Consider the following 24,193-nt stretch of genomic DNA (forward strand, 5'->3'; position numbering starts at 1 on the left):
TTAGGGTCATAATTTTCTGGATTAATCTATAAGTAAAACTGGGTTACTATGATGTTTTGTAGTAAATTATTTTTAGAAAAGGCATGTTTAGATTAGTATTGATCTAAATTGTATCTATATGCTACCACTTCGCAATCATAAAACCACTGAACATACCGATTGGAATATATGCACATGTACAGCAGAGTCCCCCAATTCTCATTGCACCCATCACACCTTATTGCCACATAAATATAGGTGTTTGGTTAGGCAAACGATAGACTACATTCTAGGGTGTCCATGGATCCACCCATTCCAAAAGAGGGGGAGGAAAGCGTGAGCCGCAATTGTGATGTGAGGGCGAGCCACGTGGACTGGAAAAGTCAATAGTTAGAGAAGAAAGATAATAAAGGTGGTTCAAGACTTCAGATAGATGAATGACGAAATAGTAGTAAACATAGGAATTATTTGAAAAAATGAATTTAATTTATTTTTACTAAAATACCTCTGAAATAATAGTTATAAAAATTAGAAGATAGTTTCATAAAATCGGATTTAGGACTTTCCCATTGGCTTTTCTAAGTTGTTGGGATCCCGTCAAATATAATTTTGAATCCAATGCTAGAGATAAAATCCATGGATCCTAGTAAAGTGCCTAGATTAAGTTTGGATTGGGATGGCCCAACGAACATCCTACTAATGTGCTGTCAGTCCCTAAAATTCTATTGGTGCAGCTCAGATTGGGTTGAGGCCAACCCTAGTCCAACCGTAGATTGCATTCCCTCAACCCTAACCCTACCCAACCCAACCCAACCCGAGCTTCAGGTCGAGGATGGTCAATCCTAACCCAACTTGGCTCTAAATCTCTCAACCTTAAGCCAACCTGTCTAACCTGTTTTTTATTTATTTTAAAAATAAAGTCAGATCGGGTTCGGGTTAACCAAGGGGAAAACAGAAAAATACAAAAAACAAATATAACCCTAAGAAATCACAATAAAATTAGAGGAAGGACGTGGGTTTGGGTTGGGTCGGATTGTCCAAGGCCTCAACCCTAAGCCAACCCGAAATTAAATTAAATAGGGATGGCTTCTTCCGACCCAACCCAAACCCGACCTAATCGGACCAAAAATCGGGTTGTACCCGGGCCGGGTTGAGGCCGACCTAAGTTGCACCCTATAATTTTCACGTTACGTTAGCCCTACGACCTAATCTAATCAGTAGTAAGGACGGAATCTGTACATTCAGTCGAATCTCATAAATGTTTCTCAGTTACTCTCTGGGAGTGTATTGTCGTGTCGTATCACAGAAGCCGTCCTCAGCCCTTCCTGTTATTTATAAGACTGCTACTTCTCTTCTCCCTCGCTCCCTCTGCGAGTGAAAAAAAGGCATTTCTAACTCTTAAGAAAGTTGGAAGAGGAAAGCTAGGGTTTCAGGGGCTCATAAAATGGCCGGGCGCAGTGATTTGGTCTATCTTGAACTGAGAGATGCGATATCTTGCATTGAGCAGAAGGTGAATCTGATAGGCATAGTCATTGAGGTTGGGATTCCAAAGAAGAGCCGAGGAACTGGTAATCTATGTTTTTTCTTTATAATGTTTATTATCGTTACTTTTCTTTTTTACTATGTCTGGATTTTTCTCTGTTTGGTTATTGATATTGAGTGCTTTTTTTTTTCTGTTTATGTTTTTAAATACGAGGAGGATGTTTTTTATTATGTTATATTTAACAACGTTACATAATACTGTGTATTTTTTTTAACTGGTTAGCTTTGCATCTATTTCTACTGTATATGTGTCTGGTTTGCGGCGTAGAAACAATGTTCTCTGGCAGTGATGACAAAAGGCCGGTCTTACAGCTGCTATGGATTCCATTCCATAGGTAGTAGAATGATGTGAGATATCATAAGGTGTTATCTGAGCCATATGAGATCATTAAAATTGAAATTTTGGACCATTTGTGTGCAACCTAATTGTATTCTGGGTTTAATCTGTGTTTAAACTTGCTAATTCTATATTGAGAGTTTGCAAACAAATTGCACCAAAAATACTATTGGGTTGTGCACCCAAACAGGTACCCTAAAACGAATTCTTGTGCCATAATGCTTGGAAGTTCTTAGTTTATGTGGATGATGTTTTCTGTTACATAAACTTTTTTTTTTTTGAATGGTTGCCAATTTCTTTAAAAAATAGACCAAGATGGTCAAGGTACAAAAGAGGAAAAAACATAGAAAAAGAAAAGTACAGTTAAGGTATAATGTAAAGTCACGGATGGAGAGAGTCAAATAAAGCTAAGGACTCTTTCGACGCTCCTAATCTGGCCAAGCTGTCGGCCACCTTATTTGCTGATCGACGCACATGCTTGAAGACTAATGACATAGATCTCATGCAATCGCCAATCTCATCAAAGAATCTGTCGAACCTCCAAAGGTGCTTTTGGACCCCTCTAAGCCACTTGATGACATTTAAGGATTCCCCTTCAACCACCACATTATCCACACTATTTGATGCCAAAAGTGTAATGCCATGATGTGCTGCATGAACCTCAGCCTCCGTTGCATCAGCCACCCCCAATAGACCCCGCAAAAGCCCATTCTATTTCTCTTTGATCGTTTCTTAGCACCCCCACGCCCCATTCCAGTCGGGCCCGGGTTAACCATGCATGAGCCATCAAAATTTAACTTTAAAAAACCGGTTGGTGGAAGATCCCAATTTTGTACTATTTGCTTTCTATTACATAATATTTAACAACATTGCTTATACTATGTATGCTTTGATTGGTTAGCATTGCATAGATTTCTACTACAAATATGTCTGGTGTTTCGGCATGGAAACTATGCTTTCTGGCAGTGATGACAAAAAGGCCGGTCTTACAGCTGCTATGGGTTCCATTCCATAGGTAGTAGAATGATGTGAGATATCATAAGGTGCTATCTGAGCCATCTGAGATCAATGAAATTGAAATTTTGTCCCGTTTGTGTGCAACCCAATTGTATTCTGGGTTTAATTTGTTTGTAAACTTGCTAATTCTATATTGCGAAATTGCAAACAAATTGCACCAAAAATACTATTGGGTTGTGCACCCAAACAGGTACCCTATAACGAATTCTTGTGCCACAATACTTGGAAGTTTTTAGATTATGCGGAGGATGTTTTCTATTATGTAATATTTAACAATGTTGCATATTACTGTGCATTTTTTTAAATTGGTTAGTTTTGGATATATTTCTACTCCATATATGTCTGGTGTTTCGGCATAGAAACAATGTTCTCTGGCAGTGATGACAAAAGGCCGGTCTTACAGCTGCTATGTGTTCCATTCCATAAGTAGTAGAATGATGTGAGATATCATAAGGTGCTATCTGAGCCATCTGAGATCAATGAAATTGAAAATTTTGCCCGTTTGTGTGAAACCCAATTGTATTTTGGGTTTAATTTGTGTGTAAATTTGCTAATTCTATATTGCGAGTTTGCAAACAATTAGCACCAAAATTACTATTGGGTTGTGCGCCCGAGCAGGTACCCTAAACAGATTCTAGTGTCATTCTAATTTGCAAGTGCTAGTTTGCTCTTTTAGTCAGATAGTTTCTGTGTTAGGTTCTTATGTGTCTCTTCGATCATTTTATTTTGTTTTGCAATTTCAACCAATCTCTAGTTTGTGTCTTATTTCATAAATAGTGTTAGCAAATCATTTTCACTTGTATATATTATAGTTATAATGACATGAAATGCTTTCACTTGAGAAGCCTGAGATATTTTTGATAGATTTACATTTCTATGCAGACTATTTCTGCACGTTGAAGATGATGGATATTTCATATCAGTCTCCTGGGCTTTCTGTAATTTTTTTTGCTGAAAACAAAGAAAAGCTGCCCCACATAAAGTCAGTTGGAGATATAATTCGTCTTCACAGTGTTGTGGTAGTTACTGATCACAAGATCTTCTCAAACACTATGATTCCAGGAATGCTTAAATTTTCTTTAGAAGTCGTTTAGTTACACTTTATTGATCACAATTCAGATGCTGGCAGTGATGAATTCATCTTCAGGTGTGTTTGATACTTCATAGTGACTAGTGGAAGTGGGTCCCACTAAACTTTAGGCATGGCTTTTGCAGATGAAAATTCATGATGGGGATGTTTATGCTACTTTCAAGAAGAAGCTATCTTCTTTTGCGCTATTTTATGGGAAATTTAGTGAAGACATTAGCCCATATCAGGATTCCTCTGGCCTTCAAATCATAGATACTGACAAGTTGCTTATTAAAAATTTAAGAACTTGGTTGGTTGGTAATCAATTTGATACAGGTTAGTTCATGCACACATATTCTAATATAGTTAGTATTTGTTCTAGTTAATTATATCTTAAGTTCTTGGTAATGTATTTAAATGAAGAAGAATAGTTAGATTCATCTATATCATGTCTTGGTGCAGACTATGTATAATCGTGGTTTTTATTTTGATGTTTGGGGCATTTCCCTAATCTTGGGTGCCATTCCAGGCCTTGGTAAGCTGATTTACTTCATGCAGAACATAATGGAAATTAAGAATTCACAGGCCGTCACCTTGTTGTCAGCATAAGCTTCTAGTAAATCAAATATTTTGTAGTTTGAGCTCGTTTTTAGTATTTTTCTTATGTTACTGACAATATTCATCGAACCCAAGGCCACTATTTGACAACTACCTGAGTTGATCATTGAAATTCTCGAGTCGACAAGGATTTGCCTTGCCTTGGTCGTGTTCTTGTCTGACTCCGAGTTTTACACTACCAATTCAATAAAAAGCTCCTTTAACTTGCCATAATTAAAAAGTAACCTCTCCAATCATTGAGTTGCTTGACTGTGTCAATCATTGACTCACCTAAGTCAACTCCTTTGGCCTTGGCTCAGTTCTGGTCTGAGTCAATAGTTTTAAAACACTGCCAAGGCACCATCCAATAGTAGCCTGTCTACGGACATCCTGACAAATTCAATTTATTGACTCTACCATTATCACATTATTTATTTACTTGAGTTGTATTTGTTCTCCATGCAATTCTATTACAAGGTTTTTTTTTGAATGGTGTTTTTTCTCTTACGATGTTACGCTAGTGAAAGTGCTTAACTACCTTTTCCTTTGTACGCCTTTCCTTGCATGTCTTCTTTCCCCTGTTATTTGGTAGGAATCTTGTTGCTTCCACCCGAAACCACATTCTTGTTCTGACAAGTGCAAGCTACCAAAGCGACCGTTATGCATGTATATCTCATTGGCGACATGACCTACAAACAATATATTATTGTTGCAGTTGAAGGTGAACCTCGGTGGGAGCGAGAGGTTCTCCTATTTGACATTGAAGCATGCTTTCTCCATCTTGGACCAAAATATACTGATTCACTTTATCAGATGTTTTTACTTTTAGAGCTTTTGTTCTAGAACTCTGCCTCTTATCTGCAGTTCATCTCTTTTTTGCATTAAGAGCATACTATAAGAAAATCTTATGTTTCGAGTTCTAAAAAGCTCTGAAATCGCCTCAGAAGGACGCATTGACATGGTTTTGGTAATATTCTTATACGACCTTTTCTTTTTCTTTCAAATATGCTGCTAGCATGTGTTGTGCATTTTTTTTTTGATTGGCACGTGTTTTTTCCCAATAATTTTGTAGAAGAATGAAATTGGATGCATTTATTTGTTGTCTGAACTTCTAATCATTTATTTATAAGCTACGAGACATAGCAACTTTTTTTAGAGACTGAATGCTATCCTACTAAGCCGGACATGCTTGCCTGGATGAGAGAACCTGGTTATGCTTATGCTGGCATTTTGCTAGTGACATCTGCAACATATGTATTAGGTGGTCCAATTATATCTTTGACTAGTTTTCATCATACGTCAAAGCTTTAAACTATTCATAAATTGTTTGTGTGCTTGTTAGGGACAAATGAGCTCTTACTTCCATTGAAGGATATCAAAGTTGGCAAATCATTTGATCTAATATGCAAGGTAAACCACATATCCTCGTGACTTCTTTTGAATATGAGATCAAGATCCCTATGCAGGTTCTCTTGAGGAGAAACTTTACTGATTTCTATTCAAGGGAATAAAGGAAACCAATTTATCTGTGTTATGATTATGTTGAGAAAGATTATTTGTGCACGGGAATTTCCTGAAGATAGGTGGTTGCTGTTCGTTTGGGATGGAACTGATGCCCCTCCTATAAGTTTACCGATGAAGTAAGTACTCACAAATATGTTATTTTGTTTTATTAATTCTAATGCTGTATTGTTTATATTTATGTGCATGTGATGCTTGTGTAAATTAAACACTGATGTGCGGATATAAAAATAAGAAATGCAAAATTAGGCTTTATTGTTTGTGCATTCAATTAGAGGGATGCATGTTCAATTGTAGAGCCTTCACATGTTGATTAAATTACAACATGTTTGCTCTTATAAATATATAAGGGAAATTATGTATTCACCCATTTTTCTTCCCTGGGCCACCCCTCTAGTATATTTATGACTACTCTTTTTACACTACAAGGGGCTGGCCCAGGGAAGAAAATGGGGTGAATATATCACTTCCTATATATAATTGGAAAAATCTTGATGACCATCCATGTAGGAAAGTGTCTCAATAATTTTGCAATAGTAAGTGTTGTTTATTGTTACCTACCCATTTTAATATTCATGTTAATTGTATATCCTTTTGCTTTTTAGGTGTTTATTCATCTTTTCTTGATTATTTGAGATTTTTTCCCTAGATTTATCGATGTACATAGGAGGTCATACTCTTGGGTGAAGAACCAAATGGTTGGTTTGTCGGCATATTTGATGTGCATCTCTAGAGTTGGTGAAATGAATTTGAAAACTCCTACTTGCATTTCAAAAGAATAATTGATGAGATTGCTTCAATGTTTAGTGTCAAGTGTTAATCTTTTAACTAGGGGATGCAATGCAATTCTTCCAAGTGTCCTCATCCATTTAATATGTGAAGTTACAGCTAGAAAAGTCTGCTATGAGAGTTGTGGAATCGTCTTTGGATTGATCACCTTACCATCATTACAATTGCATATTACTGGTATTTCTTTTAATACATCAATATACATATGAATTGCATTGTCATATTTTTTTGGAGAGGTTTAATAAAGAAACTTCATTGGGTGGTCGTATCTTGTTATTAATTGAAATGAAAGATTGTACTTTCATTTCAAACACAGTCCTTCACATTGCTTGATTGTTCAATGTCTAGCGCTAATTTTTAACTTACGGAGTGCAATATCACTCGCTCAAGTGTTCTTCTCATTCATTCAATGTGTGAAATTACATCTGGGATTGTCTGTTGGTTTTCCACATGGTCCTGATCGAGCCACTGTGTTAAGTGGTCCTTGGATAAGGATGAGAATGCTACTTTGGGTGAATAAGCTATTAGCTTTTCTCTAAACTATTGTACTGATTCAATAATTCAAATGATACTAAAAGCGAATAATTCACATGCAGGCATAGGCTTGATCGCATACAAACTCAATTTTTTTCTTTTAAAATTTTAGTTTTAATTAAAATTTACTGATTTATTTGTTATTAAAAACTTGATTTTGCTGGTCTCATAAAAGAATAAGACTTCACTATCTATGACTCACAGGCTAGATGATGGAGATAATCAGCTTCCTTTACTATTGGAACCACTCCCATTGCCAAGGAATGCTTTATGCACATTTCCTTGTTTAGGAACCATTTTGAGAGTAATCATTGACAAAGAGCTTGGTCTACAAGTACAAGGTGGTGGCCAATGGGTCAAACTCCGTAACTTATCCTATGAAGTCCGATTTGGACTGTGGCAAGGTGTATTGTGGCCTTCTAGTCAACTCCGTCTCCTGTCTAATGAGGACAAAGCAGTAATACATCTTGAAAGGTAATAAATCTTCAGTTCTTTACGTAGGGAGATAGTGTCTTGTAAGATAATCATCTCTCTTACAAGAAAAAAGAAAAAAATCTTGCAACTTATGCGACAGAGATCCAACACTATATTTTTTGCATTTTCATGAATTAGGTGTTACACTGAACGTCTGTCTTCTGGGTTGGAACGGCTACCTTTATCCAGTTTTCCTTGGCCTTCTCGCATAACAGGTAATTAGTAAAGTTAGAAATGATTGTTGGTCCTTCAAATGGATAATTTATTGTTTCTGTCTTTTGGAGCAGCGTTTGCTACCATTACCTCCTTAGGTTAGCTATAGACACACATTCCGTTTATCCTTTTCTTTTAAAACTGCTAAAAAATGAAAATGGAAAATAGATCTGTTGTAGTTTCAGTATGATTCCTTTCATGATTTGTGGTACATTCATAATTTTGTCATCTTAGCATGGTGAAGCTTGGTTGTGAGGTATAAAATTTTGAGTTTCTAAACCTTGGATTGTAATTTCAGTGTGTGGTTTAGTACCTAAGTTTTTTGTTGGAAAAGCAATCTACTATGGCTTCCTATTAATATTACTACCACCAGAAGGCGTTAAGCAGACATCGAGACGTCGATCATTGGATGGTGAATACCGCTTTACTTCCATGCTTTTTTGTTTGTGCTTCTACAAAGCACCTTTACGCTTAGTATCTCTTTATGTAAAATTTGTTTTGAGTTTGAGTCTTACCTGATTATCTCATCTGGCTATTGATTGCTTGATAATTGTGCAATTGGTTTCCAATTAATACCATTGATTTCTACCATCGTTATCCTTTGAGTTGTTTAACATTTCATGGGAACTTTCAATTGCTTAATCTACTGCACTCATCCATTAATCTACTCACTTGTTTGCAAAAGGGGTTTGCTTTTGTACTGGAAAATGGATTTCAATATTTTTTAGCGGATTATAATATTTGAATAATGTTTGCAACTGCCATCTAAGTACTTTGTTGTGCGAACATGTGCGAAGGAAGTCTTATGCAAGGAAAGTGCTTAAACAATTCTGTTTCTTTATAAAACATTTGGTTTCAGAAATGCAAAAGTCCCCTTGCTTTATTTTTTTTAATCTTTGAAGTTCCGTTTGTCCAAATTCTTCGTGTTTTTTCATCGTCTGGCTTGGCTGCCAGAAGCTTCTGAAAATGGAAATCAATATAAGTTATAACTCAATCCGTGGTTTCATGAATGATCTCTGAGGCTTCCTAAACTGGAACTGTCACATGCTTGTCCACGGTTCAGTGTTTCTTTTTTTAATAGTAAAATTCTGTAATACTGATCTGTTTATTTATAACATATTATGTTTCTTTTCCAGAGATAGATCATGAACAGATGCCGTTCTCAACGCTAATGGATGTCCTTACCCACTCCGAGGTATCTCTCTCTCTCTCTCTCTCTCTCTCTCTCTCTCTCTGCATGTGTGTGTGTGCGCGTGGCATGGCCTACACATTGCATTAGTTTTCATCTTTTTGCGGGTTCTAAGTTGCTTCAGGCTGACCGGAACTGGTAATATTATAACCAATTGGATTTGACGTTGCGACATCCCTAAGTAGTGCTGATTGTGCTGTGTTCATGAATTGTGTGAAGAAATATTTTGTGGGTTCATAGGATTATATATGTTAGAACTGGTCGAAATTAATGGCAGGGGTATTTTAGTCATTTTATTAACCCCCTTATAAATATAAGCTCTATTTTGTATTTTTTTCATTATTGAATGCTAAGGAACTGAGTTTTGACTTAATAATTTCTCTCTTCTACGCCTATATTTTTATGATCTATGATATTCAAGGTAGTTTTTACATGTTATTAGATCCTTGAGATCGAGAAGATAAGATCCAATGACCTAAATCATGATTGAGGTACTTCTTTTCCACTCCACTTCTCTTACTTTCAAAGTTTCTCTCTCATCTCTCCTTATTCTCTTTCATTTTCTACATAAATCAAACCTCGTGTATTTTTTCCATTTGCTTTCTTCTCTCTTGCTTCAAGTTCGTCTCTTATTCCATCTTTGCTTAAGAAATATTCGAAATCCTTTACCTGTCTCTTCAAATCCCATGAATATTAAGGTGTCTCCTTTTGTCTCTAATCCCAGGAAATCTCTCTTTTGTTGCTAATTTAAGCATCACTTAATGAGGTGAAAGTTAGCATGTCATTGCATCCTTCAAATTAAAAAAGGAGGACCCACACATTTTACTTTTAAGTTTATGCATTTTAAAAGACAAAATAACTTAAAATTAGGTGCATGTTAACAAAATAACTTGAAATCTCTCTTCTGTTGCTAATTTAAGCATCACTTAATGAGGTGAAAGTTAGCATGTCATTGCATCCTTTAAATTAAAAAAGGAGAACCCACACATTTTACTTTCAAGTTTGTGCATTTTAACAGACAAAATAACTTAAAATTAGGTGCATGTTAACATTCCCCGCCTCCAAACATCAAGATTCACTAAAATTGTCTCCAATCATACAATTTTTTCAAAACCTCTTTTTTTGTGACCAGCTTACTCCATTCCCACTGTAGCCCCCATTTATATGGATTTCTTTCATCAACCTTTTTTCTAGATCTTTTTTTACCTTTTATTCTATATATTTCCTTTTTCCGAATGGTATTCTTTATATTTCTTATCTCTTCTTCATCCGATTTTCCTCATGAATCCTCTTCAAACCCACTCCTCTCCTGACTCACCTTCTTCGTTTCCCATGTTTTCTGAACTTGTCACCATAAAACCTACCCATGACAACTTACTCTTATGGAAGAGTCAAATCCTTTTGTTCTTCATGCCTAGGGCCTCCTTGTTCGTCCGGAAGGTGTAGATTTTCTTCTTGATGAGCATATAAAGTTAGACTCGATTATAAGAAAAACAGGAGTCTCCAAAATCAGTGAATTTGTTGATGTTATTCCTTTTTGTTGGAAATATTACCCTCTGTTTGACTCTTGGTATGCCAATGATTGGCTTTCGAAAGCATGGACTAAATTCCACTCTCACACCAAAAGTTCTTGGTCAAATGTTGGATATCAAACATGCCAAATGTCACAGGGCTGTTTCTTCTGGCATTGTTCACATGGCATATGGCCTGTGACTTGTAAATGTTATGGCTTCAATATCAATTGGGATCCTTCCCAAAAGGCATGTTCAAATCATAGCACCTTTGGTGATACTCATGTTTAAGTTAAGAAAGTGCTTCCACGTATTATCTTGAAAGCATGCTTGAGTCTTGACCATCAAATGGTGCCTGCTAGTGCATATCCTAGCAGGTAATCCATTCTAGTGAATGGGCGATCGGTTCCCCAATATATTCACTGAGAACAGCAATAAAGATAACTTGCTTTCCTCTCCATTGCACGTTCCCCTTTGCTTTCTTGTGCGTGTTATTTGTGAACTTAGCTTCACTCTTGATTTAGATCAAATTCAACTCTGGCCTCCACCCCACTTTCTCATGATTGACATTAAATTCAAGTCTTGCTAGCTCCCTATTCCTCCTAGAGACTAAACCGCCCCTAGCCCTTTTTGCAGGGGAGGAACTCTGTAATCCCCGCAACTCAGATGAAAGAAATAAAGCTCTAGCCTCTTCTAGACCAGTAAATTCAAAATATTTATTTAACTATTTTTTTTACTTGCATTTTTCATGGTTGTTGAGACTTGAGATGCCTTTAGACATTTCACCCCTCTCAAGTGACCGAGTGAAATCCATCAAAAAACCCTCTTCTGACTAGATTTAGGTTTTTTTTTTCTTAAACCCTAAATCAAAGTTGAAGATGACCATCTCAAGTTTTGTTCTACTACACCATATTGGGTCTAAATTTTTTCCATTTTAAAGTTCTTTTTTCCAAATCTTGTATCGTCTTTTGCTAAGCGGAACATTGGAATGCTCCGCTCTAGGAAAATAATGGAACAGTCACTGAAATGGAATTAACAGCTAAGTCCAATGAAAGGTGTAGTGGTGAAGTATTTCCATGCTACGTTCCAAGTGATGTACAAACTGCAGATGTCTTCACCAAGGGGCGTACAATTGGCCATCATCACTTACTGAGCAAGCTTAACATGTCAAGGGGACCATGTTAGGTTAAGAACTGGTTGAAATTATTTATAGGTGTGGTGTGAGTAGGGAATCCTTTTACATGGGCAAGCTCTGACCCCTTCTGCGGTTTTTCTTTTTTTAGATGCGTATTGAAGCCATTTTCAAGTACTTACTAGTTCTTCTCTCTGTAGAACTAATTGAGGTTTCAAACTAGGATATAATCTGTAACCATGGTTTGTAAAATATGCCTGTCTATATTTGAACTAAACACAACTGCATTTTGCAGGTAACATACAGATTCAAGTGCGTGGTTCGTGTTGTAGAGATATATCCTTGCCGGCCTGAAGTGTTCCGTTCTCTCACGACACACGTATATAGAATCAGATTGACGCTAGAAGATCCTACTGCTAGGATCCATGCTTTCGTATTCGGGGAAGATGGGGTAAGATCTAGTTTTCAGCTTCTCAAAATTTTTAATTCAAATATCATGAAATTTAAAAATCATTTGAGATAGGGCTCTTTTGCCTACCCTCCAGGAGATGCACTGCTGTATTGAAATTCAAAGAGGCAATTTTCAGCTATATGTTTATGTGAATATTAGAGCCAACCTACTTTTAAAAAAATATATTAGAGCCAACCTCTGTAGCTTTGCCACTTGTGCAGTGCTCATTTCCCTCTTTCAATACCTGTTTATCAGAGGCAGTCTCACCTAAACATATCTCCATACCCCAGGAAAACAATAATAGGTTCTAAGAATTATAGATTTCCAAATCTTACTGAAGTTCTTGCAGAATTTTGGTTTCTCATGTTTCACATCACTTCAATTTCCATTTAACTAGAAATGTAGTGACTTCTCCTTAAGACCCTAGAAATGCTGACATACAAGAAAATTTACATTGTTCAAATCTGCCTTGTTGTGATAACATTTACTGTATTGAACCCTTTTCACTCCTCTTGGGACGTAAGCCTGTATTGAACCTGAGTTCTCAAGGTTGAGGCACAAAGCTTCATCCAATTGAGCTAAAAGCTGAACCCCAAATTGCTACTTCATTATTTGTTGCCATTTGTGAATTGTGATGCTGCTTATTTGTAATATCATCTCTATCCATGTCAGGTGAAGTTTTTCGGTGGTTATCCGCCTATTGATGTGGTGACTAGCAAGACGAACCAACTACTTGGGATCACTGAAAGTGTTGGCGGCGAGGAAGGTGGCAACAATTCCAGAAACCCACCATGGGTGCAGCTCTGCCTAAAATCTTATTATCTCGACAAGAGTGACGCTTGGGCTACCAGGAATTATCGGATTTTTGGTACTACACTAGTTGCATGAACACTCTGAAATTACTTGTAATGTTTTGGTGCAATCCTTTTGTATCATCCGTAACTTTTTTTGTATCATCCATAACTGAAACTATTTAAAGCAGTGGAGGAAGAAAAAAAAGAATAGAAAACAACTTTTCCTGTATATTTATAAGCCCAACCACTGCTATGGCCAAAATGAAATTAAGGTTCTGTTCTGTAACCCTTCTCTGCTGCGATTCTGCCCTTTTCTTTTGTACTACGGTTAATGGGAAAATGAAACAAAAGAAAAATATGGGAATGGTATCCTTTGCCACGAGGTTGAATGTGCATCGTTGCCTAATAATTAATGGATGTTAGAACTGTTCCATTGGTGAGATCTTCAGGATGTTGGGAGGGGACCAACTTTTTGCTTATCAGATGGATGGTCCAGATCAACCTTGGGTCCACCATGTAAGTATTCGACTAAAAGAAATGAGGTTGCGCTAGAGGTGCAAACCTTAGCACGTTGGGTCTGGTTGAGTCCAACCTTGGCCCAACCCAAGGGAGCATAATCTAAATCCTAGCCTGACCCAACCTGACCCTTGCGTCGAGGAGGATCAACCCTAACGCAACTGGTCTTTAAATCTCTGAACCGTAACTCAATACCTGATTTTTCAAATCGGATGAGGTTGGGCTGGGGTTGGCCCGGAGCATAAACAAATTTTTTTTATTCAAAATCCATTCCTAATCCTAACTCAATCGAACCCAAGGAAATGATGACCCAAATCCCAAAATTGGGTTGAACCCGTCAGTACAGAAGGACCCTGATTGTATGGGTCTCTTCTAGGCTCTTTTACAACCGTCCATTGCACAGCAGTGATCAGATAGTCAGGATCGTTTGATATGGGATGAGTTTTTAGACTTTTAGGTGGTGACCTATTTGCATATGCCGGCCGACCTGGGACATGCTATGTTTGCCCCATTTTTTAACTCGGGGCAGCCACTAGGGTAAAAGAGTAGTCATAAATACACTACAGGGGGCTGTCCTAAGTTAAAAAAACATGGGCGAATAGATCACTTCCAGTTTGAGTTATTTGACATTACGTACATCGCGTGGGCCCCACGGAAGAAGCGTGTAACATGCGCTCACCTTCACACATGAAAAAGAGAAAGCAGGAAAACGAAAGGTATGATGTATGTTAAGGACGCACTTTGACGATCAAAACCCTTCAAATAGAGGGTAAAAGAAAGAAGAAAGGTTACTGATATTAGCACTACCATTTTTTTAATAATTACACAAATTCAGCTAGTCTTTTCTTTTTTGATGGGCTTGTAATAACTTTAACAGCTATATAAGCAATGTAAAAGACAAGAGGATTTAGTGTCCTTATCAAAACATAGTAGTGCCAACATCACTCACCTTCCTTATTCTTTAAATGGTATCCTTATTTTCCATCAAACCCTCGTGTAGATTCCAACCAGAGGAAGCTGATGGAAACAGTCTCTGACACCACAACTTTTCCGCCATGATTTCTCGTTATTAGGTACGGATCTTTTGAGAGATAGATCTCTTTATTTTCGCTTTCTCTTATTTACTTATCCTTTCTTTCCGTGATCTATATCTGACCATTAAAACGAAATGGTTTTGATCGCAAGATCAATTTCTATTTCTAGGGTTTTCTTTCAAACCCTAACTTAGGTTGTAGATAATGTAACAAGAGCTCTGAATTCTTTCTTAGGGTTTCTTAAAATCTGCAGCCCTGACCAGAAACGAAAAAAACAAACTTAACTTTTTGATCTTGGTTTTCATGGTGAATCAGAAGTGATGGTTTGAGACTTTTGCAAGCACCTTTGAAATTTAGACAGTTCTGACGTGGTAATGGAAATAATCGGTTTTTGGAGTTAGGGCTTTAGGGTTAGAATGTTCAAATCAAGGTTTCGATTTCAGCTTAGTTGAGGGAAAAAAAACTAGGGTTTCGATTTCAGCTTGCTTGCAGGAAAAAAAACTGGGGTTTACAGTCGAAATCACGGTTTCAATTTCCTGCAGGAAAAAAACTAGGGTTTACTGTCGAAATCACGGTTTCAGTTTCTCACAGGAAATTTAATTGTTTTTTATCTTTAGTTTGTTGGGCAATGGTTGACGGGGTGGATGAAAACAGAAGCTGGAGGATGGATCTCAATCTGTATCTGGGTCTTCCTCGGTCACCAATTCGTCGTGGATCAGATCTCGGGTCCGATCTTGCCCTGGGTTCCATATTATTATCGGGTGAAGAAATCAATGTTTCGAGAGAAATGCCCGGTTTTATTGAGGCCTTGGATTCTCATGCTCCCTACTCACCAACCCATGCTTCATATACACCAAACCAACCTTTAGGTACTACTGAGAATCTTCATATTGAACACAATTTGGTTTCACCAGAAATTCAAACCAGCAATGAGCCTTTGGTCCGTGATGGTAGTTCTGATCTCGAGTATTCTCCTTACTCTCCATCCTTACCATCTTATGTGCCTGCCTCAGCAGCTGGGCAAACCAGCATTGAACCTTTAGGCCAGGATATTAATACCCTATCCGAATACGATCCTTACTCTCCATCCTATGCTCCTGTCACCCCGATTGTTCAAGACAGCAGTGAACCTATAGTCGAGGAGGGTACCAACCATGCCGTGTATGTCCCTTATTCACCATCTTATGCTCCAGTTTCACCACTTGTGCAACCTAATGAACCTTTTGTCCTTCAAGATATCGATTCCCATGTTCCAGATTCCACATCCTATGTTCCAGTCCCCGCAACCTCACAATTACAAGTCCGTGACAACCATTCCATCGGCCAAAATTCACCATCGTCAGTTGCCTTCCGTCCATACCGACCAAATGTGCAAACCAGTGAATCTTTGATGCCAGATAGTGCTTCACAACAGGAGCTCCTTCAATACCCAGAAGTTCGTTTCCGGAGATTGATTGAGTCCAATCGTCGTTGGCCGATCAGGAGATTCAGGTCAACAGTTCATTTCAGGGCTGAACACGATTTCACTACACCTTCCTCAAGACGGGATCCTGTTTTTCAAGATATTATGGCTTCTGAAAGATCCGTTGAAACCTCTGGGGCCCATAAAGTAAGTGCCGAAGGACTTGTTAATCGAGATGTGGAAGAGGAAGTGAAGGAGAAGACCAGTGGTCCAGCAAACTTTGAGTGCAATGTTTGTCTAGATGTGGCTAATGAACCCGTTGTTACGTCTTGTGGTCATCTATTTTGTTGGCCATGTTTATATCAGTGGTTGCATATGCATTCTGATTATAAAGAATGCCCGGTGTGCAAAGGGGAGGTAACTGAATCAAATATCACACCTATTTACGGCCGAGGAAGCTCTGAAGCTATGGTTGAGAAGAAGGGTGGTGATTCAAGTTTGAAGGTACCCCCAAGACCCCGTGGATGTAGGTTTGAGAGTTTGAGGCATGGGTTACGCAGACCACTTTCAAGAAGAAGGTTGGGGGAAGGAATTACCTCACGGGGACATGTTATTGATGAAGAATTACGCAGTGCAAATGGATTCGAGGGGCAGGAGCCAAGTCTGCGGGGAATTTTTAGTGATGCTGGTATGCTCACTAGGTTGAGAGCTGCTCGCCGGTTGCTTAGGCAGGGTAGTTCAGAAAATGGGGTGAATGTAGGGGCTAGTGGCTCATCTAGAAACACTACTGCAGTTGCGTTTGCACATGCATCAAACTCTCAAATTGGTAATTCACATGTTGAGGAGCTTCATGAAATACCAGGTAGTAGCTCATTTTTGCATGATGGAATTGATGTTTGGCACCGAATGGCCACTGATAGACTTGCGTCTCTAACTGGTGGTGAGTTTGAGAGGATGTCCAACAATGGAAATCAATATGGCACCTCCACATCTGTAAACCCTCAAAATCCTAATACTCTGCATGGTCAGGGATCTCGAGGAGCAACACCGGCGGCAGATCAAGCATCAGCTTCAAGCACTATGGCTGTCATACAGGGGGATGTTGGAGTTCTTAATGTTACTGATGAAACAAATGCTGCAGGATCTTCTCGTTCCCCTCGAAGAAGAAGAAGAAATGGTACCTCTGGTTCCTTAGATGTAGATGGGGGAGTTCATCATGCACGCAAACGGAGAAGGATGAATTAAACTCTTGACCTTATACTGGAACAGAAAATTTCAAATAATCGCTTTTTTTTGTAAAATATATTTTAGCTTTAATGGTGCTATGTTATTTGGACTGTTTCTACCTTAGTCTATTTATTTATCTTGTATTTCCACTTGTTCTTAATAGCAGGCTTGAGGAGGATATCATTTTGGCGACCTTTGTTTTTTTCCCCTTATAATGTGGCATCATTCTATTAATAACTGTATCAATGTTTTCATTTTACGGTATGCGTTTTTAATTTAATCCACTACTCTTTAGCTTTGAAAATATTGTGCTTCTGATTAGTTCATGCTATTATTTTTTTATAATGTTTTTTATTTTTAAATGCGTAGTTAAAGTTCAAGGAAAAATCATATCTGTGATCTTTGTCTGTGCCCAAGGAACCTTATGTGCATTTGATTTTGCATATGGTTTGAGTTCCTGTGGGGCGACGAAGTTTGGAGGAGTCTGATATAAATTTGTTTCAATCTTCAATAATTTATGACTTAACCTGAGCTGTTTATTCATTTTAAGCCGGAGAAGTGTTGTGAAAAACTGGCTGGATTGATGGTTCCAGCCTTTTTACTGAAAACAGATCAAAGCTGGTCTTATTATCTTCGGCATCTAGCTGATTGAATCATTTTGACTGTGACTTAACCAGATCTGACCTGGAGCTCTGGTCTTCATCATGTCTTTTTTCTCTTTCTTTAGTTCAGGTTTAAATTGGCCAGTTCTGCTTGATCATCCAATGATTTGAATTGCATTTCCACCCTGGTTTGTGTTTGGTTCTGACTAGGAGCATGTGTCTTCAAATAGGTTAGGTAATGATTATACATGTTCAAATGGAATCGTCCATTATCGGTTCTCAACGTGATTGATCTTCTAAGAGGGAAGATCAGCCAACATGCTCCAGTGAAAGCCCTCACCAAGCTATAATGTGTATCCCATCTGGAGCTAATCGGGTGCTTCTAGGAGGTGAGAACTGCTTCAACCAGGGGAGGAAAGGGGTAACTCACTCAGACTTTGAAGGTTCCGGTCAAAACATACCAATCTTTAGCGAGAAGGGGAATTAGGCTAATCGGAACGGTACATTGAAAATCGCATCCCGAACGGTCGAAATCAAAACCTGGGGAGGGGAGGTTGGAAAGATTGGCGATGTATTATCTGTGGGTATCTGAACTTTAAATGGAGGGTATCTTGTTGATGGTGGGGAAAAAGCCATCAGAAGAAGAATTTAGCATTGGCGGTTCCTAAATGTAGTGACGGTCAGGGGAATGGAGAAGGGGGTGGCTGGATGAGGGTGTGATATCTGTTACTTTGGAAAGCGGATTTCCTCTTTTATCAATCTTGGGAAGGAAGTGTAGAGGTAAGGCAAAGTTTTCTGAAAGCTTGTTTGATAGGTAGGACTTTGGAAAAAACATGTAGTGCTGAGGAACTGTGCAATTGGGCTAGGGAGTATTGGGGCATTCCGACCTTGTCGAACCCTAGTAGCCGCTAAGGATGAATTTCTCTTTATGTTTGACAGCGAGGACCTTGCTAAAAGGCTTCTCAAAATGGGCTCTGGTGCTTGTGGCAATGGTTGTACGTCTCTAAAACAATGGGGTCCGGATTATCAACAGGGAGCGGAAGAGTTCTGGGTTAACTTTTACGGTATTCCCCTCCATGTTTGGGCAATGAGGCTTTGGGAAGATGTATTGGAACAGTGCTGGAAATAAGAATGGAACAGCATGACGGCCGGAGCATGGAATATCCATTGGCACGAATCCGTGCACCGACATGGAAGTTACTAACGCCTTTCCTTCGCCTCCAAGTTCAAAATTCCATCTTTATGATTGGAGTGGAGCTTCAGAAAAATCAACCCTTGCGGTGGGAGAGCTGCAAAATGAGCTTCCCTGCGCTCCTGTGAAGATGACGGAAATCCAACGAGAGCTGCAAAATGAGCTTCCCTGCGCTCCTGTGAAGATGACGGAAATCCAACGGAATCATTTTCAGGGATGTTCAAATTTAGCCCCAACAGTAAATTTCGTACCAACAGATGTCGATGTGGGTCCTGCTGTGGGGAGGGGCAAAAGTGGGGGCCGGTCCAATGCCAGGGTGACAGGACGTGGAAGGGACCAGGGAGTGGACTTCGCAAATTTCAAATTTGAAGTCCTATCTCCACTACTTACTGGAATCTGGCGAAAGCCCAAGAAGAACAGAGAGAGGAAAAGAGGTCCAATGGTCTGGCTGAAAAAGTCAAACGAGCTCTTGGTATCCTTAGAAGTAGTACGGCTGAAAAAGTAAAAGGGAGATTAAAAGCAAATCAAAAGGAAATCAGTCAACGGGGAGATTGAGAGCAAATCTCCCAGACGTTGTTTGATTGCGATAGGAGATGTGAAGGTGGTTTTTTGCCGTATTTTTTAAGATTTTTTTTGGGAAATGTTATCAGTACTACTGTTTTTTGATGAGGGCACTCCTCACTTTATTAAAAGTACGGTATGACCCGCACCATAGGATGATCCAAACCGTCCATTAGATTGGCCATAGCCTAAATTGGTTATGCCCCAAAATTATTTCCATAGGTTGATTCTAACCCTCCGATCTATAGAGGGTTAGGATCAACCCTCTAACATTCAGATTGGAGGGTTAGGATCAGCCAATGGAAATGATTTTTGGGGCATAACCTATTTAGGCTATGGCCCATAATGGACGGTTTGGATCATCCTATGGTGTGGGCCATACCGTACTTTTAATAAAGTGAGGAGTGCCATCATAAAAAAAACAGTAGTGCTGATAACATTTCCCTTTCTTTTTTTTTGTATAGGAATTTGCTAGCCACCTTCGCCGAGGCCACTTGTCGGCTTGTGGCCCATCCTTTGTGCAAAGATTGGTAGAAGTAATATGGTGCAAAGGTGGCTAGCAAAAACATAAAATAGCAAAAATAGTAATCATTACCATTTGTGGGAAATACTAAGTTTTAAATGAAAAACTACGGAAAAATGGAAGCAAAGTAGGAAAATTATGAAAAAAATACAAACATGATGTACTAACATATGACAATTACCGAAAAAACTACAATGAAAATTAAAAGCTTATGACAATTACATGAAAAAGAATTTGCCTGAGAATTTCTCCAATTTTTTCTTCGATTCGGAGAAATTCATCCAGCGAATTTTGAGGGTTCCACGTCACCGACAAGCGCCTGACATCCCTGGCGGTCAAACTCCCCAATTTTGCTAAACTCCCTACCAAACACCTTTCAGCGAATTAGTAGAATTACATTCCCTGCTATTTTTCTCAAAAAAAGGGAACCAAACAGAGCATATACGAACCCTCCCTTGAGTTCAGAAGCTTACCCCTAATTGTTAAGAGAGAAATCCGGCGGGAGTCTAATCCTCGCTCCCAATGAGGATGGTTTTTTGGAATACGAGTCTAATCCTCGCTCCCATTGAGGATAGTTTTTTGGAATATCAGGGGATTTGGGGAAAGAAAAGGATGAATTATTATTTGGAAAAAGGGCAATGTGCTAAGATAGAACACAGATCTGGAAGATTTTGGTCAGAGTGGGGTTGCTTTAGTAGAAATGTAGTCTGGAATGAAAGGTGGATCGGGATGACATGTGTTATTATTGCAAGGATAGATGGTGACAACACCTGCTTTCCCATTCTATCATGAATTTGTACCGGCAGAAAGGAAAGCTATATCCAATCCTTTGGCCGGTAGTTCGAGGCAAGGTTTAAAATTTCGGTTTCGGACCTTGAGATCGAAATTTCGGTCGAAATCTAGTACAAAACCAGAAATTATTATTTTATTCAATATTAAATTTCGGCCGAAATTTTGGTGAAATATTAAATTAATATTAAAAAAAAGGATTTTTTTGCGTCAAATTTCGGAAAAAACAGAATTTCCGACCGAAATTCCGAAATTTCAGTCGAAATAAATGACCGATTCTGTTTTCATCAATTTCAGTTCAGTGTCTGTCTCCGCCGAAATCCGAAATTTCGGTCGAAATTTAAAACCATGGTTCGAGTTAGCCAGGTGGTGGGGGCCCAAGAAAGAAGATTTGGGCGGCTATACCTCAAATACATAACATGGACTAGTGATGTCATTATCGAAGAATCTGTTGGTATTCCTCAGCTGGTGTTTAGAAGATGGCCACTTCTTCTTGCCCATACGGGTGTTGGCTCTTCGGCATAAGTCACGGGTTTGCTCCCCGGAGACTTGTAATCGAATCCCACCCGGGATTACCTGATGCGCGTGGTTTATGGGCGATTGCGCGCATCCGTAGGAAATAGTCCTACTTCCAAAGGGGGTGGGGACACCCTATGTTACAAAATAAAAATAAAAATGGCCACTTCTTCATCTGCGGATCCTAAAACTTTTAAAAGATTAAGGAGGGAGATACCTGACCTCTCTGGAGTGGTTTGAGCATCGTCGATGGGTGCGCAACTTGCAATACAATAGGGCCAAAGCCTCGGTGGAGGCTCCCACCATACCCGAACAGTTTAAAAGTAATCTTAAACGACAATGGAGGCAGTTCCAGGCAGATTGCGATGAATTTTTCCCTATCACCGGTATGTATAATGTAAAGGACATTGTTATACCAATTTACAAATTCCCCTTCTTTCAAGGTTGGCTGGACTACGCTAATGATCTAAGGCGGTTAGAATGGGAGGCCAAGAAAAACCTTTGCCTTCGGAAGATAGCTGAGTTGATTTCAATTCTGAAGAACCCGGTGGTGGAGGTCCCCTTCCCGCAGTTTGCCGCAGATTATTGGCCTGAAGACATGGAGCTAGAACTGGACATCGAAGTTTTATCAGTGGAGTTGAGTGATTGTGCTTGATAGCTATTGGCCATAGGTTCCTTGGTCCTAGCTCTAAAGGTCTTAAAATTTTACAAGATTTTTGGGAGTTAAATCCAATTACACCTGGTTCGAGTAATTGTGAATGGGCGGGGCGGGGCGGGGCCTACGTTGTTCAAAGATGGGCCCTCCATTCTACCAACGGTTTCTGTTGGGCCCACCATTGTTCCTGTTGTGTGTGTGGAGAGAGAGAGAGAGAGAGAGAGAGAGAGAGAGAGAGAGAGGTCAAATGGTGGGAAAGTGACATATACGTTAAATCCTAACGTTTAACGTTAGCCAGCCGTCCCGGGGTGGGGGGGGGATATCAGCGCCCTTACTTTTTTGGATGTATTCTGCGGCCCTGGAGTTCATCTCTAGGGTACTCATACGATGTAACTTATGGGGGACTCCTGGTCCTTTCCACATGTAATCTTCGTATGACTAATCAATATATCACTGTCAATTTAAAAAAGAAAAAGAAAAAAAAAAGGGAATCGTCCATTTGTTTTGTGTTTGCTTTAGTTTGGGCTGTGGAATCTGCATGCCTCTTCACCAATGCATTGTGTTGGTAGTTAGAAGAATTATATTAATATTCAGTTAAACAATTACTATGCAGCATATATTCCATAACAAATATACACATTTTTTATTATGATTTTCCTGTTTAGTAAGATTCTCTAAGATACTATTACTTTAGTTTTGTTGTGCATGTATGTATCGAGTGGGTTTTGTGGGGGTGGGGCCCCTGATAATGAATCCCTTGAAAACCACCCAATGTCATTAACTCAATTAAGGAGAAGGCTCGTTTGACAATAGGCAGAATCTTTAATCAATGTATAAAAACCACCTCGCACTCAAAATAAAAATAAATAAAAATGCCCAAGACCGAGCCAATTCGAAATGACTTGGTGGTTGGTATGGCAAGTTTTTTATTGACTAGGGCAAGGCGAAGAAGTTTTTGATCGACTCGGTAGGATCAAAACCAACTCTTTGGCTGGAGGATGTCCGTAGTTTCCATGGCCTAGCTTCTTTCTGCTGGAGATTCATCCGTGATCTCAATGCTATCATGACTCCTATTATCAAGTGTTTGAAAGGAACTACTTTGTGTGGTCGAAGGCTGCAGATAATGCATTTGACTTGGTGAAGCAAGCAATGATTGAAGCACCTGCATTGGTGTTACCAAACTTTGAGAAGCTCTTCATGGTGGGGTGTGATGCATCCCTTGTTGGGATAGGGTATATTATGAGCCAAAATGGTAGACCATGAAGAGTATGATGCATCCCGTGTTGGGGTAAGGGATATTCCGCCAAAACGTCACACTACTTATTTTCTTAGAGTTTTTTTTTTTTTTATGACGTAGGATGTCCCCACCCCCTTCGGGAGTAGGACTAGTCCCTACGGATACACGCAACGATACACACACCACGTGTATCAAGTAAGTCGGAGGCGGGATTCGAACACTCGTCAACAGTGAGCATACCCGTGAGTTTATGCTGAAGAGCCAACTGCCTCGGTGTGTATTTTTATTTTCTTAGAGTTCTATGCCTTATTACAGTATTTGCCACATTATTTGGTGCGCCGAATATTTTTCATTTACTCTGACCATGAAGCACGCATATACTTGAGTTTACAGAAGAGACCCAGTCCTAGGCATGCTAAATGGAGCTCTTATCTTCAAGAGTAAACATTTTAATCTAAGCACAGGTTGGGAGAATCAGATAGAGTGGCTGATGCAGTTTGTAGGCGCTCTCTGTTATTGTCAGGGATTGAAATTGTGGTGGCAATTTCAATTTCGGTGGAAATTTCGGCCGAAATTTTAAATTTTGGTTTCGGTTTTAAATTTCAGTCCAGGCCGAAATCTGAAATTTTGTTAGTTCGGCCGAAACTTTAAACCATGGTTATCGAGTATTGACTACCATCCATGCACAAGTTGTAGGCTTCGAAGAGATAAATAAGTATGGAAGTGATCCGTTTTTCAGCCTTGTATTGAAGGATTTGGAAGGTGCAATGGTTGCGTCAAATAAATTTTT

General features: G+C 39.0%; 2 protein-coding genes and 3 non-coding genes across 10 annotated transcripts; all 5 read left to right on the forward strand.

The window, feature by feature from the left end:
- The first annotated feature begins 1,105 nt into the window (after nucleotides 1-1,105).
- Nucleotides 1,106-13,435, forward strand: LOC143877033 (protection of telomeres protein 1b-like). Of its 4 annotated transcripts, none has more exons than XM_077378746.1 (11): nucleotides 1,106-1,547; nucleotides 3,740-3,894; nucleotides 4,091-4,280; nucleotides 5,884-5,951; nucleotides 6,093-6,181; nucleotides 7,590-7,859; nucleotides 7,998-8,074; nucleotides 8,371-8,484; nucleotides 9,209-9,267; nucleotides 12,200-12,355; nucleotides 13,028-13,435. In XM_077378746.1, the coding sequence occupies exons 1-11, from the start codon at nucleotides 1,424-1,426 to the stop codon at nucleotides 13,241-13,243; spliced, it is 1,518 nt and encodes a 505-aa protein (XP_077234861.1). In that variant the 5' UTR covers nucleotides 1,106-1,423; the 3' UTR covers nucleotides 13,244-13,435. The 4 variants fall into 4 exon arrangements, with proteins under 4 accessions (XP_077234861.1, XP_077234862.1, XP_077234863.1 ...); XM_077378747.1 differs by having other exon boundaries at nucleotides 1,111-1,547; nucleotides 3,758-3,894; XM_077378748.1 differs by lacking the exon at nucleotides 8,371-8,484 and having other exon boundaries at nucleotides 1,115-1,547.
- On the forward strand, nucleotides 1,803-1,900 carry LOC143878047 (small nucleolar RNA snoR113). Its single transcript, XR_013250871.1, has one exon. It is a non-coding gene; the product is annotated as a small nucleolar RNA snoR113 (small nucleolar RNA).
- LOC143878046 (small nucleolar RNA snoR113) lies at nucleotides 2,819-2,917 on the forward strand. The gene has a single exon (XR_013250870.1). It is a non-coding gene; the product is annotated as a small nucleolar RNA snoR113 (small nucleolar RNA).
- Nucleotides 3,248-3,345, forward strand: LOC143878049 (small nucleolar RNA snoR113). The gene has a single exon (XR_013250873.1). It is a non-coding gene; the product is annotated as a small nucleolar RNA snoR113 (small nucleolar RNA).
- A 1,049-nt stretch (nucleotides 13,436-14,484) lies between the features above and the next one.
- Nucleotides 14,485-17,520, forward strand: LOC143877034 (uncharacterized). Of its 3 annotated transcripts, none has more exons than XM_077378750.1 (2): nucleotides 14,485-14,738; nucleotides 15,015-17,520. In XM_077378750.1, the coding sequence occupies exon 2, from the start codon at nucleotides 15,328-15,330 to the stop codon at nucleotides 17,344-17,346; it is 2,019 nt and encodes a 672-aa protein (XP_077234865.1). In that variant the 5' UTR covers nucleotides 14,485-14,738; nucleotides 15,015-15,327; the 3' UTR covers nucleotides 17,347-17,520. The 3 variants fall into 3 exon arrangements, with proteins under 3 accessions (XP_077234865.1, XP_077234866.1, XP_077234867.1); XM_077378751.1 differs by having other exon boundaries at nucleotides 14,598-14,738; nucleotides 15,317-17,520; XM_077378752.1 differs by having other exon boundaries at nucleotides 14,599-14,738; nucleotides 15,354-17,520.
- Nucleotides 17,521-24,193: the final 6,673 nt, after the last annotated feature.

This window comes from Tasmannia lanceolata, unplaced genomic scaffold, assembly GCF_043159265.1.
Source record: "Tasmannia lanceolata isolate RefF3 unplaced genomic scaffold, GAP_Taslan_0.1 ptg000005l, whole genome shotgun sequence".
Classification (NCBI taxonomy): domain Eukaryota; kingdom Viridiplantae; phylum Streptophyta; class Magnoliopsida; order Canellales; family Winteraceae; genus Tasmannia; species Tasmannia lanceolata.

Coding starts and splice junctions, on each gene's coding strand:
- LOC143877033 (XM_077378746.1), top strand. CDS start 1,424: ATGGCCGGGCGCAGTGATTTGGTCTATCTTGAACTGAGAGATGCGATA. Junction 4,281..5,883: donor TGGTAATCAATTTGATACAG/GTTAGTTCATGC, acceptor TGTGCTTGTTAG/GGACAAATGAGCTCTTACTT. Junction 5,952..6,092: donor CATTTGATCTAATATGCAAG/GTAAACCACATA, acceptor ATGTTGAGAAAG/ATTATTTGTGCACGGGAATT.
- LOC143877034 (XM_077378750.1), top strand. CDS start 15,328: ATGGTTGACGGGGTGGATGAAAACAGAAGCTGGAGGATGGATCTCAAT.